This window comes from Rhineura floridana, chromosome 18 (assembly GCF_030035675.1).
Source record: "Rhineura floridana isolate rRhiFlo1 chromosome 18, rRhiFlo1.hap2, whole genome shotgun sequence".
NCBI classification, from domain to species: domain Eukaryota; kingdom Metazoa; phylum Chordata; class Lepidosauria; order Squamata; family Rhineuridae; genus Rhineura; species Rhineura floridana.
In genome coordinates this window covers 2624945-2652922 of record NC_084497.1, presented here as the reverse complement: position 1 = coordinate 2652922, position 27978 = coordinate 2624945, and the positions used below count along the sequence as shown (strand labels likewise).

General features: G+C 48.7%; 1 protein-coding gene and 1 non-coding gene across 5 annotated transcripts; both read right to left on the bottom strand.

The window, feature by feature from the left end:
• Window positions 1-8: 8 nt before the first annotated feature.
• On the bottom strand, window positions 9-26678 carry MIER2 (MIER family member 2). Of its 4 annotated transcripts, none has more exons than XM_061601599.1 (13): window positions 26646-26678; window positions 15755-15842; window positions 13976-14145; window positions 12794-12919; window positions 11331-11454; window positions 9801-9910; window positions 8578-8647; window positions 8161-8312; window positions 7192-7273; window positions 5897-5991; window positions 5283-5410; window positions 3827-3963; window positions 9-3123 (listed from the first exon to the last, which is right to left on the bottom strand). In XM_061601599.1, the coding sequence occupies exons 1-13, from the start codon at window positions 26652-26654 to the stop codon at window positions 2663-2665; spliced, it is 1752 nt and encodes a 583-aa protein (XP_061457583.1). In that variant the 5' UTR covers window positions 26655-26678; the 3' UTR covers window positions 9-2662. The 4 variants fall into 4 exon arrangements, with proteins under 4 accessions (XP_061457583.1, XP_061457586.1, XP_061457585.1 ...); XM_061601602.1 differs by having other exon boundaries at window positions 5307-5410; XM_061601601.1 differs by having other exon boundaries at window positions 9801-9907.
• TRNAA-CGC (transfer RNA alanine (anticodon CGC)) lies at window positions 13509-13578 on the bottom strand. The gene has a single exon. It is a non-coding gene; the product is annotated as a tRNA-Ala (tRNA).
• Window positions 26679-27978: the final 1300 nt, after the last annotated feature.

Below are 27978 nucleotides of genomic sequence, written 5' to 3'. Positions count from 1 at the left end.
TTCTTCAAACATAGGCTTTATAATTAAATAAATAAAGAATATTCAAGGCAGTATCACTTCACAGTGGAGACACCCCCCCCGCTTTGCAGCAGTAGATAAGTGTGTGTGTGATATTGGAATTAGGAGGAAGGCAGCGCTTCATAACAAAATCCCTCTCCTAGAGGCAGAAAAGTGGCGAGGGGGGAGCAGGGGGAAAAAAGGTACCCCTCTCTCTCTTTTGTGGGAAACCCCCTCCTCACACACACAGACACCTTATCCCGGCATTTTTTAAAAAGATCATAGACTGCTGCCCCTGCAACTTGTAAACAAACTTGGGGGGGGGGGGAACATACATATATAAATAAGACATATTAAAATATGAAAATGGGGGTTGGAGAGTGGAGAGATGAAATAGCATTGTTTAAAAGGAAACAAATAATGCAACCGGGCCATTAAAAAGTGTCCCTTCAGAGAAATCACTTTTAGTGGGGAAAGGAGGACATTCTGAACAGGTGGCTTGCCAAAGTGGGCTGAATTTTGCTTCCCTTTAACAGAGACTGCTAGGCTAGGGTAAATACATCCAAAGTGGATTCCCCTGCTCCCCATAAACCAGTGTAAACCCAAAAGCATTTGGATGCAACACAGCGAAGACAGCCCATTTTGTTCTGAGTTCCCTATGCCCAGTTAGCGCGATGCTTGTGCGAGAATCCTCCCTTGCCTTTTGCACAGAGGGCATGAGCTGCGCGGCAGGACACATTAGCTAACCAACATCGCTGGCGCCTGTTTCAACAGAGGAACAATGAAGTGACAATTAAAACCTGCCTGTGAATCTTCCATAGCCACCAAAACATCCTTTGTGGGAAGCAGAAACAAGACAGAGGAATGGCAAAGATCTGTGCGGAGGTGAACCCAGGAGAAAGGAGGGGAAGAGGGGGTACCACCGTTCCATTCTGCTCCCCCGATTCCAAAGAAGGATCCAACAACACCATCAAGAAGTGTGTGTGTGTGTTGGATGCAGGAGCCAGAAAAGAGGGTGAGTGGGGTGGAATTAGGTTGACGGAATGAAGGCTGCGACCCCCTCAGAGTTCATGATTTACGAAAGAAAAAGACGAAAAGGGGATTACCAGCAAGAGCGAAAACCTTCTCCTGTGGCCCAAGTGCAAGAGAGATGAAGAACACAAAATAGAGAAAGAGGGTAGATGGCATCGAGCGCCCCCCTGCCAATCTTGTAATATTGCAGGATGGCCGAACCAGCCAAGAGACGGATGCGGACGCCCACGTTTCGTGCATGCCGTCTCTCTGTCACACATAGCACACACACTCATGCCACCCTTAGTACTAGTTTGGCACTCTGGAACAGCAGCTCTGCACCTGCTGCCATCAGATGGTCTCTCTTCTGCTCTAAAGTTAGGCACATTCGTTCGCTGACTTTGAAGTCTGCCCTCCCGTCCCACACACAAAAGGTGTGCCTTGTCGGGGGGGGGCACGGAGGGGAGTTGCCGAATGCCCAGAGATGTATGGATGTCAGGCTGCTGTAAGTTGGGCAGGGTGGCTCCTAAAAGATGAAATGCCAACCCTTCCTGTAAGGCTGTTTACCTCTGGAGTGCTCGGAATGGAAAGCTCCCTCTGAGAGCTATGCAGTTTTGGCAAAGGGGCTGCAGAGCCTTTGTTTCCCCCCTCTTCACCCACCCTTTAAGCCATCCTTCCCCCTACTAGTTGCCTCCTCTCTCAACCTCCTCTCCCCGTACAAGAAACTCAGTGTCGCCTTGGAGTGCTGCGGTGCGTGGACTGCTGTTTTGCTGCACAAGTAGTGGCCTCACTCTTTCTCTCTCTGTCTGGAAGGTGCAGTTCCATTACAAGGAAGCCTCAAACCAACCTGGGTTAATTTGGGGAGGTGGAGGGAGAAAACCCGAAGCAGAATGATGTTTCTGCCCATCGCACAGCAACACAGGTTGCAACTGCAAGGGTTGGCAAACAGTAACACCCCTTCCAAAGTTGTACAGAAAAGCCAAACTAAAAAGGAGGGTACCAATTTCTACCGCTGCAATTAAAAGACACGGGTGCCCCCTGCCCAGCTCACCCCATATCTCGATGACCAGCTGCATTTCATGTCCATTCCCGCCATGCATGAAAACTTTCCACCCATCACCCACTCCAATCCAGCTCCTCCCATAAAAGTGCTCACGGTATCCCTCTCTCGCTCTTCTCCCTCATCGTGCCAGAGCAGCCCTGGCTGCCAAATCAGGATACTCAGCTTTTTACCCAAGGGTTGGGCGGATCGGGTAACTGGGGATGGGGAAAGACTCCATCTGCCCATGCATGGCTTTGGCCTCCTCCCCATCTACGATGGCCCCATGGGGGTCACAGGTTCCCCCTCCATCAGCTTTCTTTTTCCTTGAGAAGCTGCACAAGAGTTAACGACGGAGGCGTTTGGTTTCGCTGGGGAAACATTGGGACATCAAGGGCAGGGCAGGAAGAGCAGCGGACACCCCCTCCCCCCCCGTGATTTGGAAAGGCAAGGACCGAGCGACTCTTTTGACCGGTCCTCGCGGCCTCGGGGGGGGGGTGCGGAAAGATGACAACAGGCCGACTGCTCCAACCTGTCTCCGTGCCCTCCTCAGAAGGAGAACTCCATCCAGTCTTGCCAGCTTTTGGTCTGCGGCAGATCCCTAAACGGAGGCTGTCACTGGGACAAGGAGTCCGACTGGGGCATTGGTGCTGGGCAGGCCTGCTGAGCGGCCAGGAAGCTATTTACATCTCCAATGCCAAGGATGCTGAAATCCGGAACCGATAAGGACACTTGAGGAGGGGCCACCAACGTCTCTGGATCTCTGTCCAGTCCCACGTGGCTGGAAATTAAAGGAATTCCCTCCGTGACGGTCCCGGGGAGGGTGAAGTCCACAGCGATGGCCCCCCCGGAGCATCGCAGCGGCTCCTGCTTGCCAGTTGCGGCCACCTGGTAGAACCCAGCTTCAGGAGGGTTCGGCGGATGCTGCAGGTAAGCAGGCCCACGGCTGCCCACGGGCACCTCCTCGGCAGGGTCGAAGGAACAGTTTGTTTCTGAAGGCGTGCTGCACTCATAGCCGTGGCCCGACTCGCTTGTGCTCCCCAAGCTGCAAGCTGCACTCTCTATGCTTAAGGGCTCTGTGGAGGGGGGGGGACAATGACAACAAAGGTCTGGCTCACATGTGGCAGGTACATGTCACTTGATTTAAACTAGGGTACACTTTAAAGAAAAAACAGGGGGGTCACCAACCTCTTGGGGCCAGTGGAGTTTTTGAGAAAGTACTGTGGGTGCCAGCGACAAAATGGCTGCCGTGAGGGAAGGGGCCTGGCACAGCATAAGACACAATGGCTGCCACGACTAAAAGAGCAGAAACAGAAGCAGGGCCACAAAATGGTGTGGGCCTGCTCATCTCCACATTCCAATAAATGTGGGAAAAGGCACAGACATCCACCGCCTCCTTTCCTCTGTCCAATGAATTCTTAAGGAGTTCTTGGACATCACCTCCTGCACATTAGAAGGCACGCCTACGCCTCTCTGCAAAGGTCTTTTAACAACCTCCCACAGCACTCTCTCGTAATTTGAAAATGTGCCTGCTGGTCCAAGAAAGGCGAGCGCCCCCTGTTCTAGGGAGAACCTGATCTCCAACAAACCCACCACAGGGAAAATGCATCCTGCTTGCTACGAAAAAAAGGAGGGGCAAACTAAGGAGATTGCAAGGATTACTAGAAAATATGACAGAATCAGGAAAAGTGTACTAAAGGGCATTAGTAAATGTTTTCTAGGCCTCAACGTTTGGACCACCGCCACCACCCAGCCCAAGGGCAATCCTGGCAGGGTTACCTGTGCTTTCCATCGTCAGGTGATCTGGGTTGAAACGAGAGTCGAGACAACCAGTGGCCGAGGGGATGGGTGGAGAACCGCGTGAACGACTGGCGTTTTCTACTTCGCTGCCGTCTAAAAAATTATCCACGTAATCCCTACGGGGGGGAGGGAGACAAGCAAAACAGAACAAGTGTGTAGATGATTATTGCTTCTCAATGACCAGATTACAGTGGAGGTCTCAAGGAGGCATCCATGCCTCCCCATATATGGGTATCCATGGGAATTTCAGCAGGTCCGGTGATGGAAACACTCCAAATAAACAAAAAAACATGCGTCACTGAAAGGTGGTTTTTTTTCATAAACCAAATGAGAAATTCTGTCACCTATTTCAGTTCTACAAATGCTACAAACTTACACTGTAAAAAGAAAAAAGAAAAAGAGGGGAATATGAGGGATTATGGTTCATCTGGGGGGGCAACTGCCTCTCCCTCTGTCCTCCCCCCTCCATGGTAACCAAGTCTCAGTGAATGAGCCGTGCAAACACTTGGGCCCAGGGTCTCCTACAACAATGGATTAACAAGTTCAATCAATGGCTACTAGTCATGATGGCTCTGCTCTGCCCCCACGGTTGGAGGTTGTCTGCTTTCGAATACCAGCTGCTGGAAACCGCAGGAGGGGAGAGCTGCTGTTGCGCTCAGGTCTTGTTTGCCAGACTCCCTCTCCTTAGCCTCCCTCCTGCCTCCTAGTCTTCCTCCCCCCTCCTGCTTCCTAGTCTTCCTCTCCCTCGCCTCCCTCTCTCCTGCTTCCTAGTCCTTTCCTTTGCCTCTCTCCCTCCTGCCTCCTAGTCTTCCTCTCTCCTGCCTCCTAGTCTTCCTCTCCCTCGCCTCCCTCTCTCCTGCTTCCTAGTCTTCCTTTCCTTTCTCTCTCTCCTGCTTCCTAGTCTTCCTCTCCCTCGCCTCCCTCTCTCCTGCTTCCTAGTCTTCCTTTCCTTTCTCTCTCTCCTGCTTCCTAGTCTTCCTCTCCCTTGCCTCCCTCTCTCCTGCTTCCTAGTCTTCCTTTCCTTTCTCTCTCTCCTGCCTCCTAGTCTTCCTCTCCCTCGCCTCCCTCTCTCCTGCTTCCTAGTCTTCCTTTCCTTTCTCTCTCTCCTGCTTCCTAGTCTTCCTCTCCCTTGCCTCCCTCTCTCCTGCTTCCTAGTCTTCCTTTCCTTTCTCTCTCTCCTGCTTCCTAGTCTTCCTTTCCTTGGCCTCTCCCCCTCCTGCTTGCCAGCCTCCCTCTCCTTCGCCTCCCTTCTTGCTTCTTTGTTCCAGCTCCTTCTTGAAAGCAGGCCCTGGCCTACGATCATCCTGCGCTGGAGCCCCAGCCCCCAGCTCTCCATGTGACTCCAACGCTTCTGGGATTCGCCCTCTGGCTTTCCCACGTGCTCAGCCAGCTACGGCTCAGCGACACCAATCGTTACTGATCGTAGTCCACGCACGTGGCTCCAGGTTGGAGGACATACTTCTTTCTTCCAAAACGTGTCTGCTGAGTGAAGTAGTCGTAGCGCTCCGACTTCTTCCACATGTAATAGTATTCCACGCACTCGCCCACCGACCGGGTGCGGACCTGCGGGCAACGATGAGGAGAAGGAAAGGACAAGCTTAGAAAGATCAGGATTCCTGGGAACGCCTGCCTGAGAATCGCACTCATGGAAACACAACTCCATGCTGGAAGATTCACGACAGACAAAAGAAGGTACTTCTTCGCACCGCGCAGAATTAAAAGTGTGGAACTCGCTCCCACAATAGGCAGAGATGGCAGCCACCAACCCAGATGGACAAATTCACGGAGGATAAGGCTATCAATGGCTACTAGCCACGATGGCTAGGCAATGCCTCCACAGTCAGAGAAAGCATGCTTCCAAATACCAGTTGTTGGAAACTGCAGAAGGGGAGAGTTGCTGTCGTGCTCAGGTCCTATTTGAGGGCTTCTCATTGGGGTATCTGGTTGGCCACTGTGAGAACAAGATGCAGGACTAGAGGGTCCTCGTTTGGCCTGATCCAGCTACAGAACTCTTTTGATGTCCTTATGTAAGATACATACGACACCTACCTTGTTCGCTTGAATAAGATGGAAGTTTTTTCCGTGGACCCGAAACCCGTGTTCAAAGTTCCTGCACTCCTCTTCGCTCCAGGCGCAGAGTTCATCTGCATGGGAGGGGTGGGGAGAGGGGGAACGAAAAAAGGCAACAAGGGAATTATTTGTGAGGGATGTTTGCTTGATGTTCTCTGACAGCCCAAGGGGCAAAGCTGAACTAAAGGCCAGCGTAAAGAGGAGCGTCTTCAGCATTCGTTGAAAACCGGTGACAGTGAAGATGCCGGAGTGGTTGTTGGCACACCCGCATTAGGCTGAGCTCTGCAAATATTTTATTGTCACTCCCCTGCATTTATGTTAATTTTTTTGTTTTTTTCATTTTATATTATTCATAAAGTTAAGAGGCTGCTAAAATGATTGCGTTGAGTTGGCTGGTTTAGCTGGAAAACATTTGCGTTAAGCGTCGTAGAGTTGGGTGGTACCTCAAAGGTCATCTAGTCCAGCCCGCTACCAATGGAGAAAATCCCACTGCCAGAGTGCCCATACCAAGTGGCAACTCAGCCTCTGCTTGAAAACCTTCAGCGGCCCGCCATCTCCCGTGACAGTCTGTTCCACTGTTGAACAGCTACTTCAATCAGGAAGTGGTTCCTAACGTTGAGTCTAAATCTCAATCATCATCATTTGAACCCAGGGTTGTTGTTGTTATTGTTGGTCCAGATATTACCCTCTGGAGCAACAGACATGTTTGCTCAGCCAGTAAAGCTCGCTGGCTAATCATAGGCCTGTCACAGGTTTTTGGCCTTATTTATTTATTTGTAATTAATTGGATTTATTAGTTGCTTGTTACCCAAAGGTCTCCAAGAGACTTATAATATTGTTAAAACAAAAGTAAATTTATTTTTCCGTAAAAACAAAATAATTAAAACCACCAGCACCCCCATACAGCGACAGAAAGCTTTGGCAGCAGGCCAATAACCAACATCACCATCTCTCTCTATCAAATCCCTGGGGGTAAAAGTTAAGTCTTTACCTGGTGCTGCAAAGATGTCAATGGAGGCGCCTGGCAGACCTCACTAGGGAGCGCGTTCCACAGAAGGGGAGCCACCACTGAAAAGGCCGCTCTCCCTTGTCATCTAATCTACCTCAAAAGGTTGTTTGTAAGGATAAAAAGGTGGGCAGGGGAAGGATGGCCAACTAAATGCACCTCCCAGAGCTCTTTGGAGAGAAGGGCACAGTGGAAAAAAAGAAAAATGGACGCTTGGTGAGTCGAGAGGACAGCCCCGACAGGGCCAGGGAGTGCTGGACTCTCTCACCTTGGATGACTTTCACGTTGAACCTGAGTCGCCGCAAGGCCTCTTCCGCGTTGAAGTTGCACTTCACCAGTTCATACAGCGCCTGTGGAGCAAACATTCACGGGTGGGTGGGGAAAGCTACAGCAGGACAGCAAGGGGGGCAGATCTTTTTATTTATTCATTTTGCGGGGAAAGTGCAATACTAAGGAGCACAGCAGGGAACCATGAACAATTACGGTTGAAGGGGCCCCTAGCTCAGGGGCAGAGCATCTTGCTTTGCAGGCAGAAGGTCCCAAGGTTCAAGCCCCGATGGCATCTCCCAGGCAAGGCTGGGGCAGATACTCTGCCCGAAACATCAGATAGAGCCACTGCCAGTCAGTGTAGGCAGTACTGGGTTTGACTGACCAAAGGTCTGACTCAGTATAAGGCAGCTTTCTGTGTTCCTAAGCCAGCCTACCTCAAGGTGATGTCCTCCAAGGCCGGGGCTGGTGGGAGCTGTAGTTCAAAACATCTGGAGGACACCAGATTTGGGGAGGGAGTTTGACCTATGCACATAACATTGCGGCATCCCCCAGCCATCTAACGGCCAACACGAATTTTATTTCAGAGCTTAAAGCTGGAGCCGCTGCTTGCTCTTGCAGCTGAAAAAGTTTGCTGTAAGAGTAGGCTACCCACCCTCAGTGAAGACCGGCCTGTGCACCTGCATGAGTCTCTGTTCTAGGTGTGCTTTGAGAACAGGTCAATCTTCCGTGATCCAATTATCCCATCGTTCCCAAATCGGGCTGATTTAGGAGAGAGAGACTAAGAGGAGGAGGCAAGGACAAGAGCAGGCACAGGCAGAGAAGCCGCAGGCAGACTTTTCTGCAATTGTGATCTGGGCTCCCCACAAGAGCTTTCTAAATTGATTGATATCCTGTGGCATGCTAGCTGTTGCTCAGACGCACCCGAAGATGGTCTCACATGCCGTTTGGGAGTAAACGCCCCACTCACTTGCTCATTATCCTTCACCATCTCGCCTTCCGGGAGGCTGGCATTGGAGATCTCGTCCCACCTCCTCTTAATGGCTCGGTAAAGGAAATCTTCCACTTCCCTCTCGGGGAGGATGTTTGGGTCCCATAGTAGCTGGTCATCGTTTTCGTAGACTAGAAGAGAAAACTTCAACAAGTGGGTGTGAGATCTAATCCTCCTCCACCAAGTCCGCTCACTCGCCTGCATGCAATTCCTGCTTGCCACAGGCGAGGAGTTAAATCCAAAGGATGCTGTAAGGTTCATCCTTTAAAAAGACAAGCTCAGGGTTTCTCAAGAAGCTAAGTTCTGCTTCCCAAACCCCCAGGCAGGGATGCTTGGAAACCACACACACTCAGAGCACAGCCTGGAGTAAGATAGCCAAGGGAGAAGGTCCCCTACCTTTTTCCCCATGCCTGTTCAAGTGCAAGAGGGGTACAGCTGCCTGGTATTGAGGACCAACCATGATCTCCTGTGAATAAGATAAGAAATTAGGGTTGTATCCATCGTTAGTCTTATTCAGAGGAGACCCACTGAAAATAATGCACATGGCTAACTTGGATTTATGCAATAATTATGAATAACTAGTAACAATAGTTAATAACAAAGAATAAAAATATCAGATCACTCAAATTCTACTGACAACAGCTGTGTACTATTTGCTTATGCAGGGGTAGGGAACCCGAGAAGAGTCCTGCAGAGGCAGCTGGATCAGGCCAAACATAAGGCCAGCTCCCTGCTGAAGCTAAGCAGGGTCAGGTCTGGTCAGTGCCTGGATGGGAGACCGCCTGGAAACCATGTGTAAGCCACTATGGGTTTCAATCATGAAAAGAAAGGCGGGGTATAAATGTAATAAATATATAAATAAACAAACACTGTTCTCACAGTGGCCAACTATATGCTCCAAAGGGAAGCTCACAAGCAGGGTCTGAGCGCAACAGCAATACTCTTCCCCGCATGCACTCCCCAGCACTTGAAACGTTCCCCGCAATACGACAATGGAACCAATTACCTAGAGAGGTAGTGGGCTCTCCGACACTGGAGGCCTTCAAGAGGCATCTGGATAGCCATCTGTCGGGAATGCTTTGATTTGGATTCCTGCATTGAGCAGGGGGTTGGACTTGATGGCCTTACAGACGCCTTCCAACTCTACTATTCTATAATTCTAAGATGAGTGGAAACGTGGACCGCTGATAGCTCCCTGAAGAGAAGATCCTATAAACCAGAGCTAGGAAACATTTCTGGCCCTCCAGATGTTGATGGACTCCTGACTCCCGCACCCAGCATGGCCCACGGTCAGGGAGGATGATGGGAATTGGGAGTCCAGCAACATGTCTCAGGCCATGGGGCAGAGGGTTGCCTTTTTCATGCCCTCTTTGCAAGCTGCCTGGGTGCCTGTGTCCTATTGCAAACAGAAGGCTGTACTAGCCACTTTTGTTCGCCAGGGAGGCTGTATCCCTTCCTGTCCCTGCAGGGGTGATGAGGGTGACCCTTGAGCCATGAACATGCTGCTGACCAGCCTTCGACAAAAGCAGGGATCTCTCTTTCCTGGCAACAACCCCTTTCCCCACCATCTACCACCACACAGAGGTAGTTCAGGTCAGCCGCGGGGTCCAAAGTCTTACCTTCTTGCAGTCGTTTGCGGGGATGGAGTCTTCTTCAGAATCCTCGGCTGAGAAGGACGCGCAGGGGGAAGAGCAAGGGCCTTTGTCTTCGTCAGCGAGGAAATTTGCTGCTTGGAAAAGGGGGAAAGGAAAGAAATAGCTTCTGTGCTTACGAACGTCAGGACACAATTGGAGCCCCGTGGCTGGATCAGAACAAAGGCCCATCAAGCCCAGCTTTGTTTCCCACAGAAAAGCCCGCAAACAGAGCATGGAGGCAACAGCACTCCCCTGCTGCTGCTGCCCCTGACAGCTGGTACTCAGAGGTAGACTGCCTCTGAACATGGAGGTCCCATTTAGCTCAGCGGTGAGCAGCCACTGATAAAGGTTTATCCACCATTTGTCGGTTGGTCACGTTTCAGTGCATTTCTTCGACCCCATCCTTGGAAGCCAAAGGTTAAAACAACAACCTGCAAAGCCAGATCTTTATCTCCCCACCTCCCCGACACACACACCAATCCCACAGGGCAACTTTGACAAGCAGGTGGGGCCACCTACCTGTCAATCATCTGATACCATGACGACATCAAGTGATACATAAAAATCGTCAAAGTTGACCTTTGGGGATGGGTAGAAGGGTTGGCTTCACCAGTGTGTTCCCTGCACTATCCAATAGGATTGAACCCTCCGCTCATCAGCTGATGAGCAGAGGGTTCAATCCTGCTCTTTGCAGGGGTCTCTGTCTCTGACTAAGCAGCACCCACCAGGATTGGACTCTCCGTTCATCAGCTGATGAGCATATTACACAAGGGTTCGTGACACCTGGTGGGAGTCCAATACACACCAGACAGGAGACCAAGTAAGATCCAGTACCTTTATTGATTACCAAAAGCTTTTGCAAATACATCTACTACAAGCGGAGGGTTCAGTCCTGCTCTTTGCAGGGGTCACCACCTCTAGCAAAGCAGCACCCAGAAGGATTGAACTCTCCGCTCCCCGCCTATCAGCTAATGCCACCCAGTAACATCAGCTGATTGGTAGGTAGATGTGTTTTGGGGAAAATGTCCTTGTGGGCAAAACAGGACCCCCTGGTCGGCCAAGACTATTCTGGAGGGTGAAGGTTCCCCACCTCTGCTGTCAAGTCTAGCCCACAGACTGGGGACCTGTGGTGTTCCAACCATGGCTAGATTGGAACTCCTCTCATCCCAGACCGCTTGCCATGCTCATTGAGGCTGACGGGAGTTGGAAGTCCAACACCACCTGAAAATTTGTTCTCCTGGGGGTGCAATTCAGGCGTGCCAATCCCCCTGCCCTCTGCCTGACCGGTTTGGGGAAAACACGTCACCCGATACTTCCAAACATTGAAACTGCCCTGCAGTTGGCTCAGGAATATGGAGACCTGGGGACAGTTCAAAGCGCGTTCACGTGGGCAGAGAAGCAGCATTTGGAAAGAGATCCTAGCAGGCTTATTATCATCATCATCATTATCATGTAAAATAATCACTACAGTAGGGCTCCACTCATACGGCGGGTTCCGTTCTCAGTCAGACTTACAACCCGTCTGGTTGGGGAAAAGGTCCGAAGCATCATGAGAGGTGACCGAAGGCGTTAGGTCATCAGCCGAAGACTGCGTCTCTTCTTCCTCTTCCCCAGAAAGCAGATCCTTTGCTATCTGTTCCTTTAAATCGACAACAGGAAAGAAAAGGGTTGGAAGAGAATGCTTTTTATTTATTTTTTAAATTAATTCTTAATGTATTCACAGGGCTAGATAATTTATTTATTATTTGATTTATATTCCGCCCTTCCTCCCAGTAGGAGCCCAGGGCGGCACCTTTAAATGACCTTTAAAGCTCTAAAGTCAATGAATAGTAATAATATAAATCCTGTTAAATTAACAACTTGCAACCAGGATACCTAGCAGACCGACTCTTCCACTATAGACCACTCATCCTCAAGATCTTTCCAGCAGACCAGAGAATTGTCACTTGGTGACAATGTAGAAGCAGGCCTTCTTGGTGGTAACCCTCTGATCATATATAAGGCCAAGACACTAATGACCGCTAAATGCCTCTTTAAAAACGTATATGTTTACCCAACTTTCCCGGGACTCTTTGACTCTTAATTTTTTTATTCTCTGTTTTGCATGCAGCTCAGGTTTTACTAGTGCTATATATTTTTGCTTTGCTTTTAGGAAACTTTTCCAAATGTTATTCTAATTTAAGAGATTTTTAATTATATCAATTATATTTTTAATAAACAATTTTTTAAAGTAAATAATATTTTAAAGACGTCTTAGTTGGCGGCCATCACTAGATCTTGCGGGAGCAAATTCCATAGTTTAACTACGGGCTGAGTGAAGAAATCCTTCCTTTCGTCTCTTCTGATCTCTCACAATTCACTTTCAAAGGGCTGACTTACAGCATAATTACAATCCTGAATTTCTTAGGGGAAAAAAGGGGTCAAGGGGTACCTACTGAAATCCAACAGTCCCTTCTACAAAGGGAACAGGACACCTCAAAGGGGTTGTATCACTATTCCCAATATGAACCTCCCCGGCCCCATAAATCTTCTTCTGTGGCCCTTCTCCAAGTTTGCCATCTGAGGGAGATTTGGAGGATGGTGACAAGGGTGATGGCCTTTTCAGTGGTGGCTCCACAACTGTGGAATGCTCTTCCTCAGCGAGGTCTATCTGGCACCTTTGTTGACCCCTTTTTCAGAGTCAGGGAAAGACTTCGCATCCTTCCCAGGCTTTTGATAGACTCAGATGATGTTGTTTCTGTCATTAGTGTGCTTTCAAACCTTCCTGTGGCTGTTACAGGGGTTGTTTCATTCTGCTTTTATGGTATTATGTACATTTATGGCTTTTAATGTATCGTAAGTCGCTTGGAGACCTTCGGGTAAGCAATCGGCTAGCAAGTTTAATGAATCATCATAATCGTCCTTTCTTGCTCACGAACGGCAAGAGCCACGAGGACTAGAAGCAGAGAAAGGCTGCTGGGAGCAAAAGCGGCACTTACCTTATCCAGGGTCATGTCTGGAAGGTTGGGTGAGGCGTCGTTGCTCTCGCTCTCCTGCTCAGAGATGGGGTCAGAGGCCTCATAGCCATAGAGGGCCAGCAGTTCCTCAAACGGCATTTCACTGTTCTGGATGAGAGGAGAAGCAACCCATTGTCAGGTATGGAGGGCTGCCCCAGAGCAGCTTCAGCCAGGGAAGACATCAGGGGGGGGGCATCCTTGGCAGCCGAGTTTGCCGTGTTACGGTAAACTATAGGAGGCTGCCTTTGGCCCATCTAACTCAATGTTGTCTACACTAACTGACAGCAGCCCTCCAGAGATTCAGGCAGGGATGCTTTCCCAGCCCTACTTAGAGATGCTGGCGACTGAACCAGGGACCTTTTGCATGCAAGGCGGATGTTCTACCACTGAGCTACAGCCCTTCACGATAGTGAGCCAGACCCTTGGAGTTCAGTGCTGTCCACACTGACCGGCAACAACACTGCTAGGTTTCAGACACGGAGTATCTCCCAGCCCTACCTGGAGGTGCTGGAGACAGAGTATGGGGCCTTTGGCATGCAAGATCAGTCATCATGACCTACCACTGAGCTATGGCCCTTCCCTTAAGACATAGGAAGCGGCCTTCTACTGAGCCAGACCATAGGCCCATCTAACTCAATATTGTCTACACTGACTGGCAGCAGCTCTCCAGGGTCACAAGCAAAAGTCATTCCCATTTGGGAGATACCAGGGATTGAACCTGGGACCTGCATGCGAAGCAGGTGCTCTAACCACTGAGCTACAGCCCCTCTCCTTTGTTTCGCTCCTCTGTGTGAGGGCTTTAAAAAAAAAAAAAGGGCAGCCAGACTGAAAATGGGCATTGGGAGGGGGGGAACCAGGGAGTTCAAAAAGTCACACAAACCTTGTAGCCGATGAAGTGATATAAAAAGTGACTCGTGACAAGGTGACAAGTAAATTAAGTGGTCCGGGCTCCCGTAGAATGGCTGCTGCCAGGTGACAAGTGATGGAGCAAGGAGCCCGTTGGAGCGGGCCTCCCAAGAGAGCCGACAGAGCGGCCCTGCTTCCCTTCCCTCTTTGATACTAACCCCCAATAACGAGATTCTTAGTATGCTCAAATATCAAGCTCGTTGGCCTTAGCCCCAGGCAATCAGGGAACACGTACGCGCTGCCTTCTAAGTGCTTTACCTGCGAGGCATTGAAACTCTTCTCAAGCTCCTCCAAAGGCTTTGCTTTCCCCTGTGCGTGGTCTTGCTCTTCCTCTTCCTCCTCCTCCTCGGTCTCTTCCCGCACCCCGTAGTTCTGGGACAGGATCTCAGCCAGGTTGAAGCGGTGGTCAGCTGAGCCCATAGACACCACTGCAGGGAATTTGAGAAGAAGTCTCCGTCACTAGCAGAAATGACTCACAAGAGGAAATCTCCTGGCTGCCTGTTTTGTTTATTAAGTAATGACTTTTAATACTGCCTTTTAGGACTGTCCTCCACGGAAAATTAGCAACTAAAGATAGTTAATACATAAAACATATTAAAAACAAAAAACCCTAAAGCACTTTTATATAGAGTAGCAAAAAGGAATCAAAACACAACTGTCCATGAAGCGCAGATCAAAAATAAAAACATTTTTAAGGTCCAACATTGCAAGGGATTGTGTGCTTTTCTTAGGGGAGGGGATTCTACAAAACGTGGAGCCACCACGGAAAAGGTTCTTTTCTTCCCACGGTCACCCCTGGTACCTGTCAATCTCTTACCAATGAGCCAAGTTGAGCTAGCACATATGGGTGCAGGCAAACCTTCAGGTAATCTGGTCCCAAACCATTTAGGGTAAAAACGGAGAACCTTCCAGATGTTGTTAGACTACAACTCCCATCATCCCTGGCCCACTGGCCATGTTGGTTTCCAGGAGTTGGGTTGTTCAGCAACATCTGGAAGGCCCCACAGGTTTTGCCATCTCTGATCTAAAAAGATCCTGCTCTCAGGAGGTAATGCCTCTTCTAAATAAAGGCATCCTTCCATCTATTGCATGTAGTAGGGGATGCTACTTCTTAGATACGGAAGGGGAAACTGTGGCCCTCCAAATGTAGGTGGTCTCCCAAATCCCATCATCGGTGACCACTGAGCATGCTGGAGGGATACAGATTTCCATATCTCTGATCTAAGAAGAGGCATTCAGGAGGGAACGGCTCTTCTAAATAGAGACATTCTTCCATCTCTTGCTTACAAGAGGGACTGCCTCTTCTTAGATGAGGAATAGGGCACATGTGGCCCTCTAGATGCTGTTGGATTATAGCTCCCATCATCCCTCACCTATTTACAGTGGAAGCTCGGTATAACATGGCTCACTGTGCCACAGATTAGAGTACTGGATGTATGCCGATGTCCTCTAAGTACAATACTGTACAAAGTACAGTAGGGCCCCGCTTTACGGCATTCCGCTTTAAGGCATTCCGCTGATGCGGCAGCTTTTGTTTTTACTTTAAAAGCTATTTTTTCTCTTTTGTGCCGTTTTTGCGTCATTTTCATGCGACGCGGCCCATTAAAGTCAATGGGGTTCCGCTTTACGGCGTTTTCCACTTTACGGCGGGGGTCTGGAACGGAACCCGCCGTATAAGCGGGCACCTACTGTAAGCAGCTTTCATTATAACGCAGAAACCCTACAAGACGGGTGCATCCTTCATCCCCCAAGCTCCGTGTTATAACAAGCTTTTACAGTACTATGTTGGTTGCTGGGAGTTGAGGAACCCAGCAACATCTGAAAGGCCACAACAGATTCCGCACTCTGTTATAAACTGGTTACAGAATTGATGAAATGGATGTCGGCATATATCTGGATATACAGATGCACGCTCAGTGACCGTGCCCCTGGAAGACATCAGTGGCAGAGGGGAGAAAGTGAGATGATGAAAGAGGGAACAGAGAAGAGAGAAGGCTTAGAGCACCTGGGATGTATGTAGGTTCAAGATCTCTGTACCTGCCGTGGTATGAAGGCTGGGTCTCCCTGGACATAAGTTTCGCGCAGGATAAGACACGACTCTTGGACTCTGCCTCCCGATTGAGGCCTTTAAACAAACAAACAAAGAGATACACTATTACAATATGTATATTTATTTATTTCTAGGATTTAGAACCTTCCTTTCTATAAAACAGGGAGCCGTTCTCAGCATAAGGGCCACATTCCTTGCCGGACAACCTTCTGAGGGCCACGTGCCAGTGGTGGGTGGGGACAGAGGCAAAGGTGGGCAGAGCCATGGATGGCAATTTAACCTATTTAACCATAGGCTAGTTTCTCCCTGCACTCACACACCCTCTCTCCATCCGGGCAAGCAAGAGGCATGATCAGAGTTCGAGGACACACATTCCAGACAGAGAAAAACACTCAAGGTGGGTGCAAAAAAGGGGGGAGAGTCCTGAGGACCAGATAAATGTATTTTAAGATCTGTTTTTATAATGTTTTAAAGTGTTTTTAGCACTTTGTTTGCCGCCCTGGCCTCCTGCTGGGAGGAAGGGCGGGATACAAATTAAATAATAAATTAATAAAGAGGCCTGGAGGGCTGCATGCATCCCCCTGGGCCCTAGGTTCCCCACCCCTGCCATAAAACAATCAAAGTAACTCTTAACACAGCTCTGTGCCAAATCTTTTGCTCCTACTCATTGCGCTTGGATGGATGAGTCAGGACTACTCTGGCTGGTTAGCTGTTTCTTTCCAAGGCCACCTAGGCAGCTTCCAGACTGTCGCTATTTTGCAGGTGGGATTCAATTGCACACCGGCAAATTCAGATTACACAATCAAAGAGGTTTGGGAGCTCTTGTGCAATAAACCCATTTTACCCCCCCATCTACCCCCCCCCCAAAAAAAGAATATCAGCCTTCGTGCGGTAAGGACAATGACAAGAAAATGTCCTGGAAAAATGTGGGGTAACAATTGCTTGACGTGATGCCATATAACTTCCCCAGAAAGGGCTGCATTGAGCTAAGCTCTACTCAGAGTAGACTCACTGAAATGAATGAGCCTAACTTAGTTACTCTATGAACTTCAGTGGGTCTACTCTGAGTAGGACTAGCACTGAATACCACCAAATCAAATCAAGATGAATACTTGATAATCACCCAACATTGTATAAACTCCCAGAAAACAAATCAGGGTGACCGCTCGATAAACACCCAAAAGCAAACCTTATTTGGTACCTGTGAAATCGTGGGGACTGAACCTGGGACCCTATATGAGCAATGGTGCAGTGGTTTGAGCGTTGGACAATGACCTAGAAGGCCAGGGTTCAAATCTCCACGTGGCCACTACACTCCTGGGGTGGCCTTAGGGGCCACTCGCTGTCTCCCAGACTAACCTACCTCACAGAATTTGGGGGAGGGTAAAATCGGGAGGAGGAGAGCCATGTTTGTACTCCACCTTGATATGAACAAAATAACAATGGCAAGAACAACATATGGAAAGCCTGGCTGCTGGATCAGGCCAAGGGCACCTATTGAGTCCAGCGTCCTGTTCTCCCAGTGGCCAACCGGATGCCCCATCAGGAAGCCTGAAAGCAGGACCTGAGGGCCACAGGAGTGCTAAGAGCAGCATAAAGGAAACAGTCACCTTCTGATTCCAGTGTACTGTAGCACATGCAACAGGAGGAAGAGAAGTCCGTATCGAAGGCAGCAGGGCCAGGAATTAAGATCTCACTAGTCACCTTACACCCTGTTTAAGAAAAGCCAGCTTCTGTGGTGCCGGAGAGCTGATTTTCAAGAGGCGACTTTGGGAATAGGAGCTTACTGCCTACTAGGAAAACTTTGCGAAGAGGATGCCTTTAATGCGAAGCACACAACGTGTGCTGAAATGCACCAGTCCCTAGTGTCTCATTAGCGACTGAGGATGCATATTCTCACTGGAGACCACCTCGTCTGCTTGCAGAAGGAATCCACTGGATGCGAGAAATGCAACTTAGGCACTGAGAACAGTGTCAGTGACGTAGGCAACTCAAGACTTTCCATAAGGCTTGGTCCCAACTCAGAGATCAGGGATTCTTTGAACATAAGTGAACAGGATAAGTCTCAGCACTGGGATGGCTAAAAAAGTTGATACTGATGCTTAGGAATCTTAAATAACTTTTTGGTTCAATGCAAAAATTGGCGTTAAAAAGAAATTAAATGTCTTGTCGCAAAATTGGTGCCATCTTTGAAAAACTGGATCTCTAATTCCCATTTCCACTAAAGCAGCATGAAGATAAGACATTATGGGTTGTGTCTCAGTTCCACTCAGAGCAGACCCATTGGAATTAGTAGGATTAAGTTAGTCAAGTGTATGAATTTTAAATGGGTCTACTCTGAGCATGACTAATCTCTCTCTGTGTAGCAAACAGTAGTCTCAAGGAATTCAGCTCTTCCAAATGGACGGATCTGGCTGATGCTAATTAACATGGAAATAAACCATATTAAGTGGCATAAGAATGGAAGAAGAGTTGCTGGATCAGGCCAGTGGTCCATCTAGTCCAGCATCCTGTTCTCACAGTGGCCAACCAGATGCCCCAGAAGGAAGCCCACAAGCAGGACCTGACCGCAAGAACAGCACTCTCCCCTCCTGCGGCTTCCAGCAATTGGTATTCAGAAGCATACCGCCACCAACCGTGGAGGAACAACATAGCCATCATGGCTAGCAGCCATTGATAGCCTTCTCCTCCATGCATCTAATCCTCTTTTAAATCCATCCCGGTTGGTGGCTATCACTGCCTCTTCTGGAAGCGAGTTCTGTAGCTTAACTCTGCTCTGCGTGAAGAAGTCCTTCCTTTTTGCTGTCCTGAATCTTCCAACATTCAGCTTCGTTGGATGTCTACGAGTTCTAGTATTACGACACAGGCTGAAAAACTTGTCCCCTATCCACTTTCTCCATGCCATGCATCATTTTCTACACTTCCATCCTGTCACCTTTTCTCTAAACTAAAGAGCCTCAAATGCTGCAACGTCTCCTCACAGGGGACATATGAATCAGGCCAGATGACCCTGCTGAGAACTCTGGATGACAGAGGTGCGAAACAGACCTCATGATATTCTTTCTGGGTGCTAAAAGAAAGTCCCTTCAGTTAATGGTGTTCTGTGGTCTTGGCTGATGCAATTGGTGGTTTACTTCCAGAAGGTGTACGGCAATTATCTGGGACCTCTGGCCCTCCAGGTGTTGTTGAGACTCCACCATGACCAATGGTCAGAGAGAAAAATTTGTTTTCTATCCACTTTCTCCAATGCATGCATCATTTTCTCCATGCCATGCATCACTTTCTCCATACCATGCATCATGTGGGATGCCACAGGGCACCATCTTGTTCCCCCATGCTGTTTAACATCTATGTGAAGCCCTTGGGAGTGGTCATCAGGAGATTTGGGGCGAGGTGACAGCAGTATGCTGATGATACCCGGCTCTACTTCTCTGTAATATCTGAATCGGGAGAGGTCATGCGAGTTTGGATAATTGGTCAGTTGCCTGCTTTGGATGGGGTCATACTCCCCCTGAAATAGCTGGTCCATAGTCTGGGGGTGCTCCTCGATTCATCTTTGTCATTAGATGCCCAGGTGACCTCAGTGGCTAGGAGTGGCTTTTACCAGCTTTGACTGGTAAAACAACTGCGGCCGTTTCTGGACTGGGAGAGCCTGACTACTGTTGTCCATGCACTGGTAGCCTCCAGGCTGGATTATTGTAATGTGCTGTATGTAGGGCTACCCTTGAGGTTGGTCTGGAAGCTGCAGCTGGTGCAAAATGCAACAGTGAGACTGCTCACTGGGGCAGGGTATCGTCAACATGTCACCCCGCTGCTGAAAGAATTGCACTGCTACCTATTAGCTACTGGGGTAAGTTCAAAGTTCTAGTGTTGGTGTACAAAGCCCTATACAGCTTGGGACCAGGATACATGAAATACCATCTTATCCCTTATATACCCAGTTGATTACTGTGCTCTGCAGGTGAGGACCTCCTGCAGATACCATCTTATCAGGAGGTCCATTTCACATAACATAGGAAATGGACCTTAATGTGGTGGCACCTACCCTTTGGAATTCCCTCCCCTTAAATATTATCAAGCGCCATCTCTGTTATCCTTTTGGTGCCTACTGAAGACCTTCCTCTTTCAACAAGCCTTTTGAGAGCTTATCCCAGTCTGTGTTGGAATTGCTTTTTAATATGTTTTAAAACCTTTCCTTTTTTAAAAAGATGTTTTTAAAGCTTTTAAAAATGTTTTAAAGATATTTTGTTTTAATATATATTAAAATTTGTTTTTATGTTATTTTAAAGTGTTTTTGGTGCTTTTGGTTTGCCACCCTGGGCTCCTACGGGGAGGAAGGGTGGGATATAAATCAAATAATTAACAGATGAATGAATGAATGAATGTTTGGAGTCCAGGAACACCTAGGAGACCACAGATTTTGCATCCCTGAGTCTACAGTCACACTTCTAATTTTCTTTGAATGTTCTGAAACCAAACCAGGTGGGCACCAAATCCGAATGGGCTACCAGAAAAAAAGAGATCCAGGAAAATCCTTCCTCAGAGAAGATTGCCTGAAACATTTTCCAATGATGAGTGACTAAAAACAAGATAAATACCTTGCTTTCTTTTTCAACAGAAATCAAGATTCCAGGGATTCCATTGTAGAATCATTGATGGGGAGATCCCATCTTAATGCTATCCATAACAGCCCATGTCTCTTATGTGCAAATTTATATGTTATTTATGAAGCTAGGTACGCCAAAAACACAAGCTCAGCGTAATTTACAGAGCCTTTGAAGCCGAAACCTAAATCATGATTCAGCCAGCCAGGATCATAAGTTGGCCCTCAAGACATGGTCTTACAAAGTGGTCATCAGTGCTGGTGCCAGATATTAGAGGGGTCTTCGGCAACATACCCAAAGTGAGGCTGTAGATCAGTGGTAGAGCATCTGCCTTGCAAGAAGGTCTCAGGTTCAATCCCCGACATCTCCAGGTAGAGGTCAGAGAGACTCCCAGCCTGAAACCTTGGAGAGCTGCTGCCAGTCAGAGTAGACAATACTGACTCGGTATAAGGCAGCTTCCTATGCCCTCCCTATTTGGGCCTCCTTTCACTGCCGCTCATTCACTAGTCTTCTCCCTCTGGGCCCAGTCTGCAGAACTTACCACAAGGCAAGATCTTCCCACAAGCAGGGGATGCTAAACCATCTTTCCACTCTAAGTCTGCGCTCGTTCTCAAGCGCCAGACCATGGTTTGGAGGATCATCTGAAAGCAGCCACTGTGGTTATGGTCCACAGTCTTCATTTGAAAATAAGCTCAAGCTTCATCTGGTTCAAAATGTGGCTGCCAGGATGTTAACTAGAGTCGTTTTGAGCAGATTACGCCTGTGCTGAAAGAGCTACATTGGCTCCCAGTTTGCTGCCGAGTACAATTCAAGGTGCTGGCTTTGACCTTTAAAGCCCCAAATGGTTTGGGACTTAAGTATTTGTCTGCCCGCCTTCCCTCATTAGTCATGCCCAATGGATGAGAGTCAGGGAAACGGACCTGTTGTGAGTGCCTACTATATCTGAAGTCCGACTGGCGAATACTCGCAACAGAACCTTCTCTGTCATGGCCCCTAGTCTATGGAATGTCCTCGCCTGTGAGGTAAGAGCAGCCCCCTCTCTTCCTGTGTTTAGACGGCTGCTGAAGACCCATCTTTTTATGCCAGCATTTGGTTAAATTTTCTCCCCTTTGTACTGATGTTTTTAAGAATTGTACGGATTTGTTCATGTGTGGTTTTTGTATGTTTTTTTTTTTTAAATCTCTGTATGGTTTTATGTATGCTTTGGATTTTTAAACCTACATATTCCACATTGGGACCTGTATTCCAGGTTAGAGGTGTACAACAAAAATAATGTATTATTATAATTATAAAAAAGTGATTTTCTTTGTTCCTCTGTTGCTTTACGTCAGGGGTGTAGAATCTGTGGCCCTCTAGATGTTGCTGGACTTCAGTTCCTATCAGCCCTACTCTGCAGAGCTAATGGAGATGGTAGGAGCTGGAGTCCAGTAATGTCTGGGAGGCCCACCTCTGGTTTACATAGATTATAAAGCATTCAGAAATGGGCAAAGGTAGTGGTGTGTCTAGTGTTAAGCTGGCTTCACTCCTTCCTCTCCGAGTGTACCCAGAATTTCTGCTGGGGTTGTCTTTTCATTGCCCTCCTGAGATGTTCTTGAGTGCTGCGAAGTTCATACCTATCTGCGCTTCCTACTTAACATTCCTAAAGTTGCTGGGAGAGACTGACCAAAGATTACAGGCAAGACATCATCGATGCACTGATGACACCTAATTCTATTTAAAAAAAAAAGTTTTGTATTTATTGAGTTCTGTATTGCTCGCTCTAATGAGTGTCCAACTGTGATGGTGGAATGGATGAACATGGAGAAACTGAGGATGAATCAGGACAAGAACATCAGAAGAGCCTGGCTACTGGGTCAGGCCAAAGAGGGACCAACAAGTCCACAATCAGGGCTGTGGAGTCGGTATGCCAAACCTTCGACTCCGACTCCTCCATTTTTCTACTGTTCGACTCCGACTCCACCCAAAATTGCTTCCAACTCCACAGCCTTGGAAAGGGCTGTAAATGTCTTTTTAAATTGGAAGCTCTCATAGGAGCATTTTTATTGCTGCCTGAATATGCGCTGATCTTGGCATCACAGCATTTGTCTTCATCTGGGTCCTGTGTCATACACTGACACACAAAATGCTTTCCATCTTGAGTTATGGTGAAATGCTCAACTGCAGCTGACTTCATGGGAAGCTTCTTTGACGCTGTGAATTTATATTTTAAAAAATCTGTCAATCAAAATTTATTTTGAAGCCGGAGTTGGTACATTTCTACCGACTCCAACTCCATCCAAAATTGCTTCCGACTGACTCCATGACTCCGACTCCACAGCCCTGTTCACAATCCTGTTCTTATGGTGGCCAGCCAGATGCCTCTTCTGGGAAGCCTGCAAGCAGGACCTGAGCACGGTTTCTAGCAACTGATATTCAGAAACATACTGCCCCTGACTGTGGAGGCAAAGAAGAGCCAACGTAGCTAGGATCCCTTGATAAACTCTTCCTCCATGAATCTGTCTAATCTTCTTTTAAAGTCATCCGTTGGTGGCCATTGCTGCCTCCTGTGGGAGCAAACTATGCATTGCGTGAAGAAGTTCTTCCTTTCGTCTGTCCTGAACCTTCCAACCCTCAGCTTTGTTGGATAGTGATGAGTTCTAGCATTATGAGAGGGAGTAAAACGTTTCCTCTATCCACTTTCTCCATGCCATGCACAATTTCATACGCTTCTATCATGTCGCCTCTGACTCGCCTTTTCTCTAAACTGAAAAGTCTCAAATGCTGCAGCCGTTCCTCATAGGGGAGTTGCTCCATCCCCTTCATCATTTCGGTTGCCCTTTTTTGAACCTTTTCCGACTCTACAATATCTCTTTTTTGAGGTGAGGTGACCAGAATTGTACACAGTACTCCAAACCGACAAGCTTTTCCAGCAAGATTGGTGGAATTAGGTCTCTGCCTTCAGTGTTTGTTTTTAAGCTTACCTTTAGTTGTTTTTATTCCATGATTGTAAATCGCCTTGAAATATACTTGAAAGGCAATGCATACATCAGCGAAGTATTGCAGAGAATCTGTGGCCCTCTGGATGTTGCTGGACTCCAATTCCCATCAACCTCAGCCAGCATGACCACTCGTCAGGGACAACGGGAGGTGTAGTGTAGCAACAACAGGCCACAGTTTTCTCACCCAGCTCTACTAGTCAATCTCTGAACTCCAGGAGAGAATGGCCAGTTATATACCAATGAAATTCCAGTGAGTGATCAGGTCTAGATCCTTAGAGCGATCTTAAGACTCCGAACTGCTCTTGGATGGACGAGTCCTGCAGAAAATGTATTTTACCAAATCCATTTGGTTTGATGGTTCCATCCCATTTGTGGAGAGAGAGGACCCGGGACCTATCTTCAAATTCTCATTTTATTTCCATCAACTCACTCTGTCAAGGGCAGCTCTTGAAGCACTCTCGGAGCTACACCTGGTACATACAACAAGGCCATCCTTCTCAGGATGCTGATGGGTCAGTGAGACCAGATGACACCAGCTTTGTTATGGCCATTAAACTTCTGCCAAAGCTGCTCTGCAAAACCCAAATCCCTCCTTCGCCACTCCCCATATTGCTTGCTATCAACAGCCCACTTCAGCAGACCTTACAGCAGTTGTGCTCAATGTGGGGCCCTCCAGATATTTTTGGACTGTGGCACAACTCCCATCAGCTCTGCCCGTTGGCTATGTTGGCTGGGGATGATGGGAGTTGCAGTACCGCAACATCTGGAGGGCATCGTGTTGGCTACCGCTGCCTTAAAGTTGAAGGTGTCCCCGCACTTATAGTGCGAGTCGTTTCCGACTCTTAGGGTAACGTCTTGCGACGTTTACTAGGCAGACCAAATATATGGGGTGGGATTGCCAGTTCCTTCCCCGGCCTTTCTTTACCCCCCAGCATATGCCAGGTACTCATTTTACCGACCACGGATGGAAGGAAGGCTGAGTGGACCTCGACCCCTTTTACCGGAGATTCGACTTCCTCCTTCCGTTGGAATCGAACTCCGGCTGTGAGCAGAGCTTTGGCTGCATTACCGCCGCTTACCACTCTGCGCCACTCACCGCCGCTGCCTTAGAGGGCCAAATATGTGTGTGTTTCCTAATGCACCAGACTCCCACAGTACATCCTATTGTTTGTTTTTTGCTTCATTATTAAAATCGGAAGGACAGACCGGTTCGTACGGCGACTGCATTTCCAAGCTCAGGTGTCATCTATTTCTTTACATTCACATCGTGCACTCCCCCTCCCAAAAAAAGCCCTCAGGGTAGAGAATGAGATACTGGAAGTAGGATACAAAACTCCACAAAAGCAACTGAAAATTAAACACTAACCATCTGATGTGACATCTATATCACTAATTCTTCCTTTCCTGCAAAGCCCTTACCAGACCTCACCCATCCCCAGTCTCACAATTTCCTCCTCCATCTTCTATTCCTTCCTTCGACATTGGTCCCACCTGTGCCCAAAAATCCCAGCAGATAAGACACCCCCCCAAGAAAGTTCCAATTGATTCCTCACCATCGCTCTCCACAAAGGGTCCCAAGTTGAGGTTGCGGCAACCTTTCAAAAGCCCCGGCAGTTTAATGCCACCCTTAATTCCTCACGGACCTATTAACGTTCCTTGTTGTATCAAGCAACCTCCTCAACCCATTGGTCCCCAATTACTTCACCGCCACCAGCTTCACCTCTAAATGCACACTATTCCAAATCAGCACTGCCTGCTGCCTCTTTACAGCCCCAAAAGTCCCGCATAGGACCCTTTAGCCAATCTGTCCCAGATCTCAGCCATACCTCACATCTTTCTGTCCCCCAAAATCCTAGTCAGAAGCCTCAGAACAGCCCTGGCTACCTCATCCTCTAGCCCCCAAAGTAGCAAATATCCCATCGTCGACGCTCCAAAAGTCTATAAACCCCCGAAAGGTTTCATTAGGGCTCTGGCAGGACCCCCATTCCAACACCAGCTAGATTCTTAATCCCCTCCAATCTCCAGCTATGTCTTTTTTTATCAGTCAAGCTTGTTCCTTCATTCCACCACCCCAAAAATCCCAACTTTCATCCTTCGTTCTAGTTGCGCCCCTTGAGATTCCTCTTATGTCCCAAGTACGTCACCCCAGAGTACACACCACTCCAGTTCCAACACCCCAAAAAAGTCTCAGCTGGCCCACAAAGATCCCCGTTGCGCCCCCTCCAAAGTCCCAATGGTTTCACCGCCATCCCAAATGCTTGCTTGCTTGCTATTTGTACCCCCAGATTTCCAAGCTGCACCTACTCTACCCTAAGCTCTTGTGGACCACATCCGCACTGCCAAAAACTCCCAGTTGTGATTCCCCCTTCCAAAGTCACAATGTGCCCCTAAGTCCTTGCAGCTATAAGTTACATCCCCCACAAACCTCCAGCTTCTTCATGACCATAACCTAAACCCCCCAAAATCTCTGTGACCCCCCTCCATAAAAGTTCCGCTTGCACTACCACCAGCCCCTCATAAAACACACAACCCATCTGTCTGCCCCGGATCCCTAAATCTTTTCTGGCCCTCTCCTCCTAGAAGTCCAGCGGCCCTCCGGGCATCAGCTGCACCCCAAAGTCACTGCTGCTCCCCTGAAAATTCCCTCCGACCCTACAGAAGCCACAATTGTCACACCTCCACCCTTGTGTCCCCAATGTAATTACCCACCCCCCAAAAATTCCTGCTGCTTTGCAACTACCAGCTGCCCCCTAAGCCATTGCTGTCCCCCAAAAAAGTCTTTCTGTCCCTACAGAAGCCATAAGTCCCAAATCTCCACTCCTGCACCCCTGAAGTTCTCACAGAGACCACCCAAACTCCAGCAGCTTCATGCCCACCAGCTGCACCCCCAAAACCTTGCTGCCCCCAGAAAAGCCCTACAGGAGGCACAACTGTCACATCTCCTCTCTTGCACCTCCTAAGTCCGTGCTGAGCCCCCCAAAAAACCTTCAGTTGCTAAATCCTTGGTGAGACCCAGAATAGTCCCAGCTACACCCCCCCAACAGTAAAGTCAAAACTGCTCCATCCTTCTCCCTGAACCCCTTTAGTGCCCCCCAAGTCGACCCCCCACCCAAGCAGCAAATGCTTCATGCACGTCCTCCCCTAAGTCCCACCTGGCAGCCCCCCAAAAGAAACACCACTGCCCCCCAAATCAAATGCAAGCCCCTCCCCCCCACCATGTTGACCCCTCTGCCTTGGGGGGGAAGAGAGACTCGACTTTTCCCTCCCCCCCTCGACACTCAGACACACACACTCACCTCCGCCATAGCCGAGAGTGCGAACGGCCGTGGGGTGGGGGGGGGGCGAAGGAGGAGAACCCCGGATGTGGAGCCGCCCTCTGATTGGCTGGTCAGCGCAGGAGAGGAAAAGGGAGGGGGAGGAGGAGCGCGCGTGGGGGGGAGTAAATGGGGGGGAGGGGAGACAGGTGGGGAGCGCTGAGGTAAAATGCTGGAAAGGGGAAAGAGAGAGAGGTGGAAATGTGGGGCTACCTGAGGTAATATGCGAGAGGGACGTGTGTGAAAGGGGCTTTCTGTGGAAAATAAATGAGGGGAGAGTTGAGGTAAAATGTGGGGGGAGGATGGAAGAAGTGGGAGTGTGGGGCAGAGCTGAGGTAAAATGCGAGGGGGTGAAAGGGGCTTTCTAGGGAAAATGTGGGGAGTTGAGGTAAAAGTTGAGGATGGAAGAAGTGGGAGTGTGGGGCAGAGCTGAGGTAAAATGTGAGGGGTGAAGGGCTTTCTAGGGAAAATAAAGGGGGGGGAATGTGGGGAGAGTTGAGGGGAAATGTGAGGGGAGAACGGAAGAAGTGGGAATGTGAGAAAAAAGTGGGGAGGTTGAGGTAAAACCTTGAGGGGAGATGGAAGAAGTGAAAGTGTGGGGCAGAGGTGAGGTAAAATGTGAGGGGTGAAAGGGGCTTTCCAGGGACAATAAAGGGGGGAAATGTGGGGAGTTGAGGTAAAATGTGGGGGGAGAACGGAAGAAGTGGGAATGTAAGAGAAAAGGGGGAGGCTGAGGTAAAACGTTGAGGGGAGATGGAAGAAGTGAAAGTTTGGGACAGGTAAAATGTGAGGGTGTGTGCGAAATGGGCTTTCTGGGGAAAGAGGGAAAATGGGGAGAGCTGGGGTAAAATGGGGGTGGAAGAAGTGGAAGGATAAGACAAAAGTGTGGCGGCTGAGGTAAAGTGTGAGGGGTGAAAGGGGCTTTCTGAGGAAAGAAGGAAAATGGGGAGAGCTGAGGTAAAATGGGGGGTGGAAGGATGAGACAAAAGTGTGAAGGCTGAGGTAAAATGTGAGGGGATGAAAGGGGCTTTCCAGGGACAATAAAGGGGGGAAATGTGGGGAGTTGAGGTAAAATGTGGGGGGAGAATGGAAGAAATGGGAATGTGAGAGAAAAGGGGGAGACTGAGGTAAAATGTTGAGGGGAGATGGAAGAAGTGAAAGTTTGGGACAGAGTGAGGTAAAATGTGAGGGTGTGTGCGAAATGGGCTTTCTGGGGAAAGAGGGAAAATGGGGAGAGCTGGGGTAAAATGGGGGTGGAAGAAGTGGAAGGATAAGACAAAAGTGTGGCGGCTGAGGTAAAGTGTGAGGGGTGAAA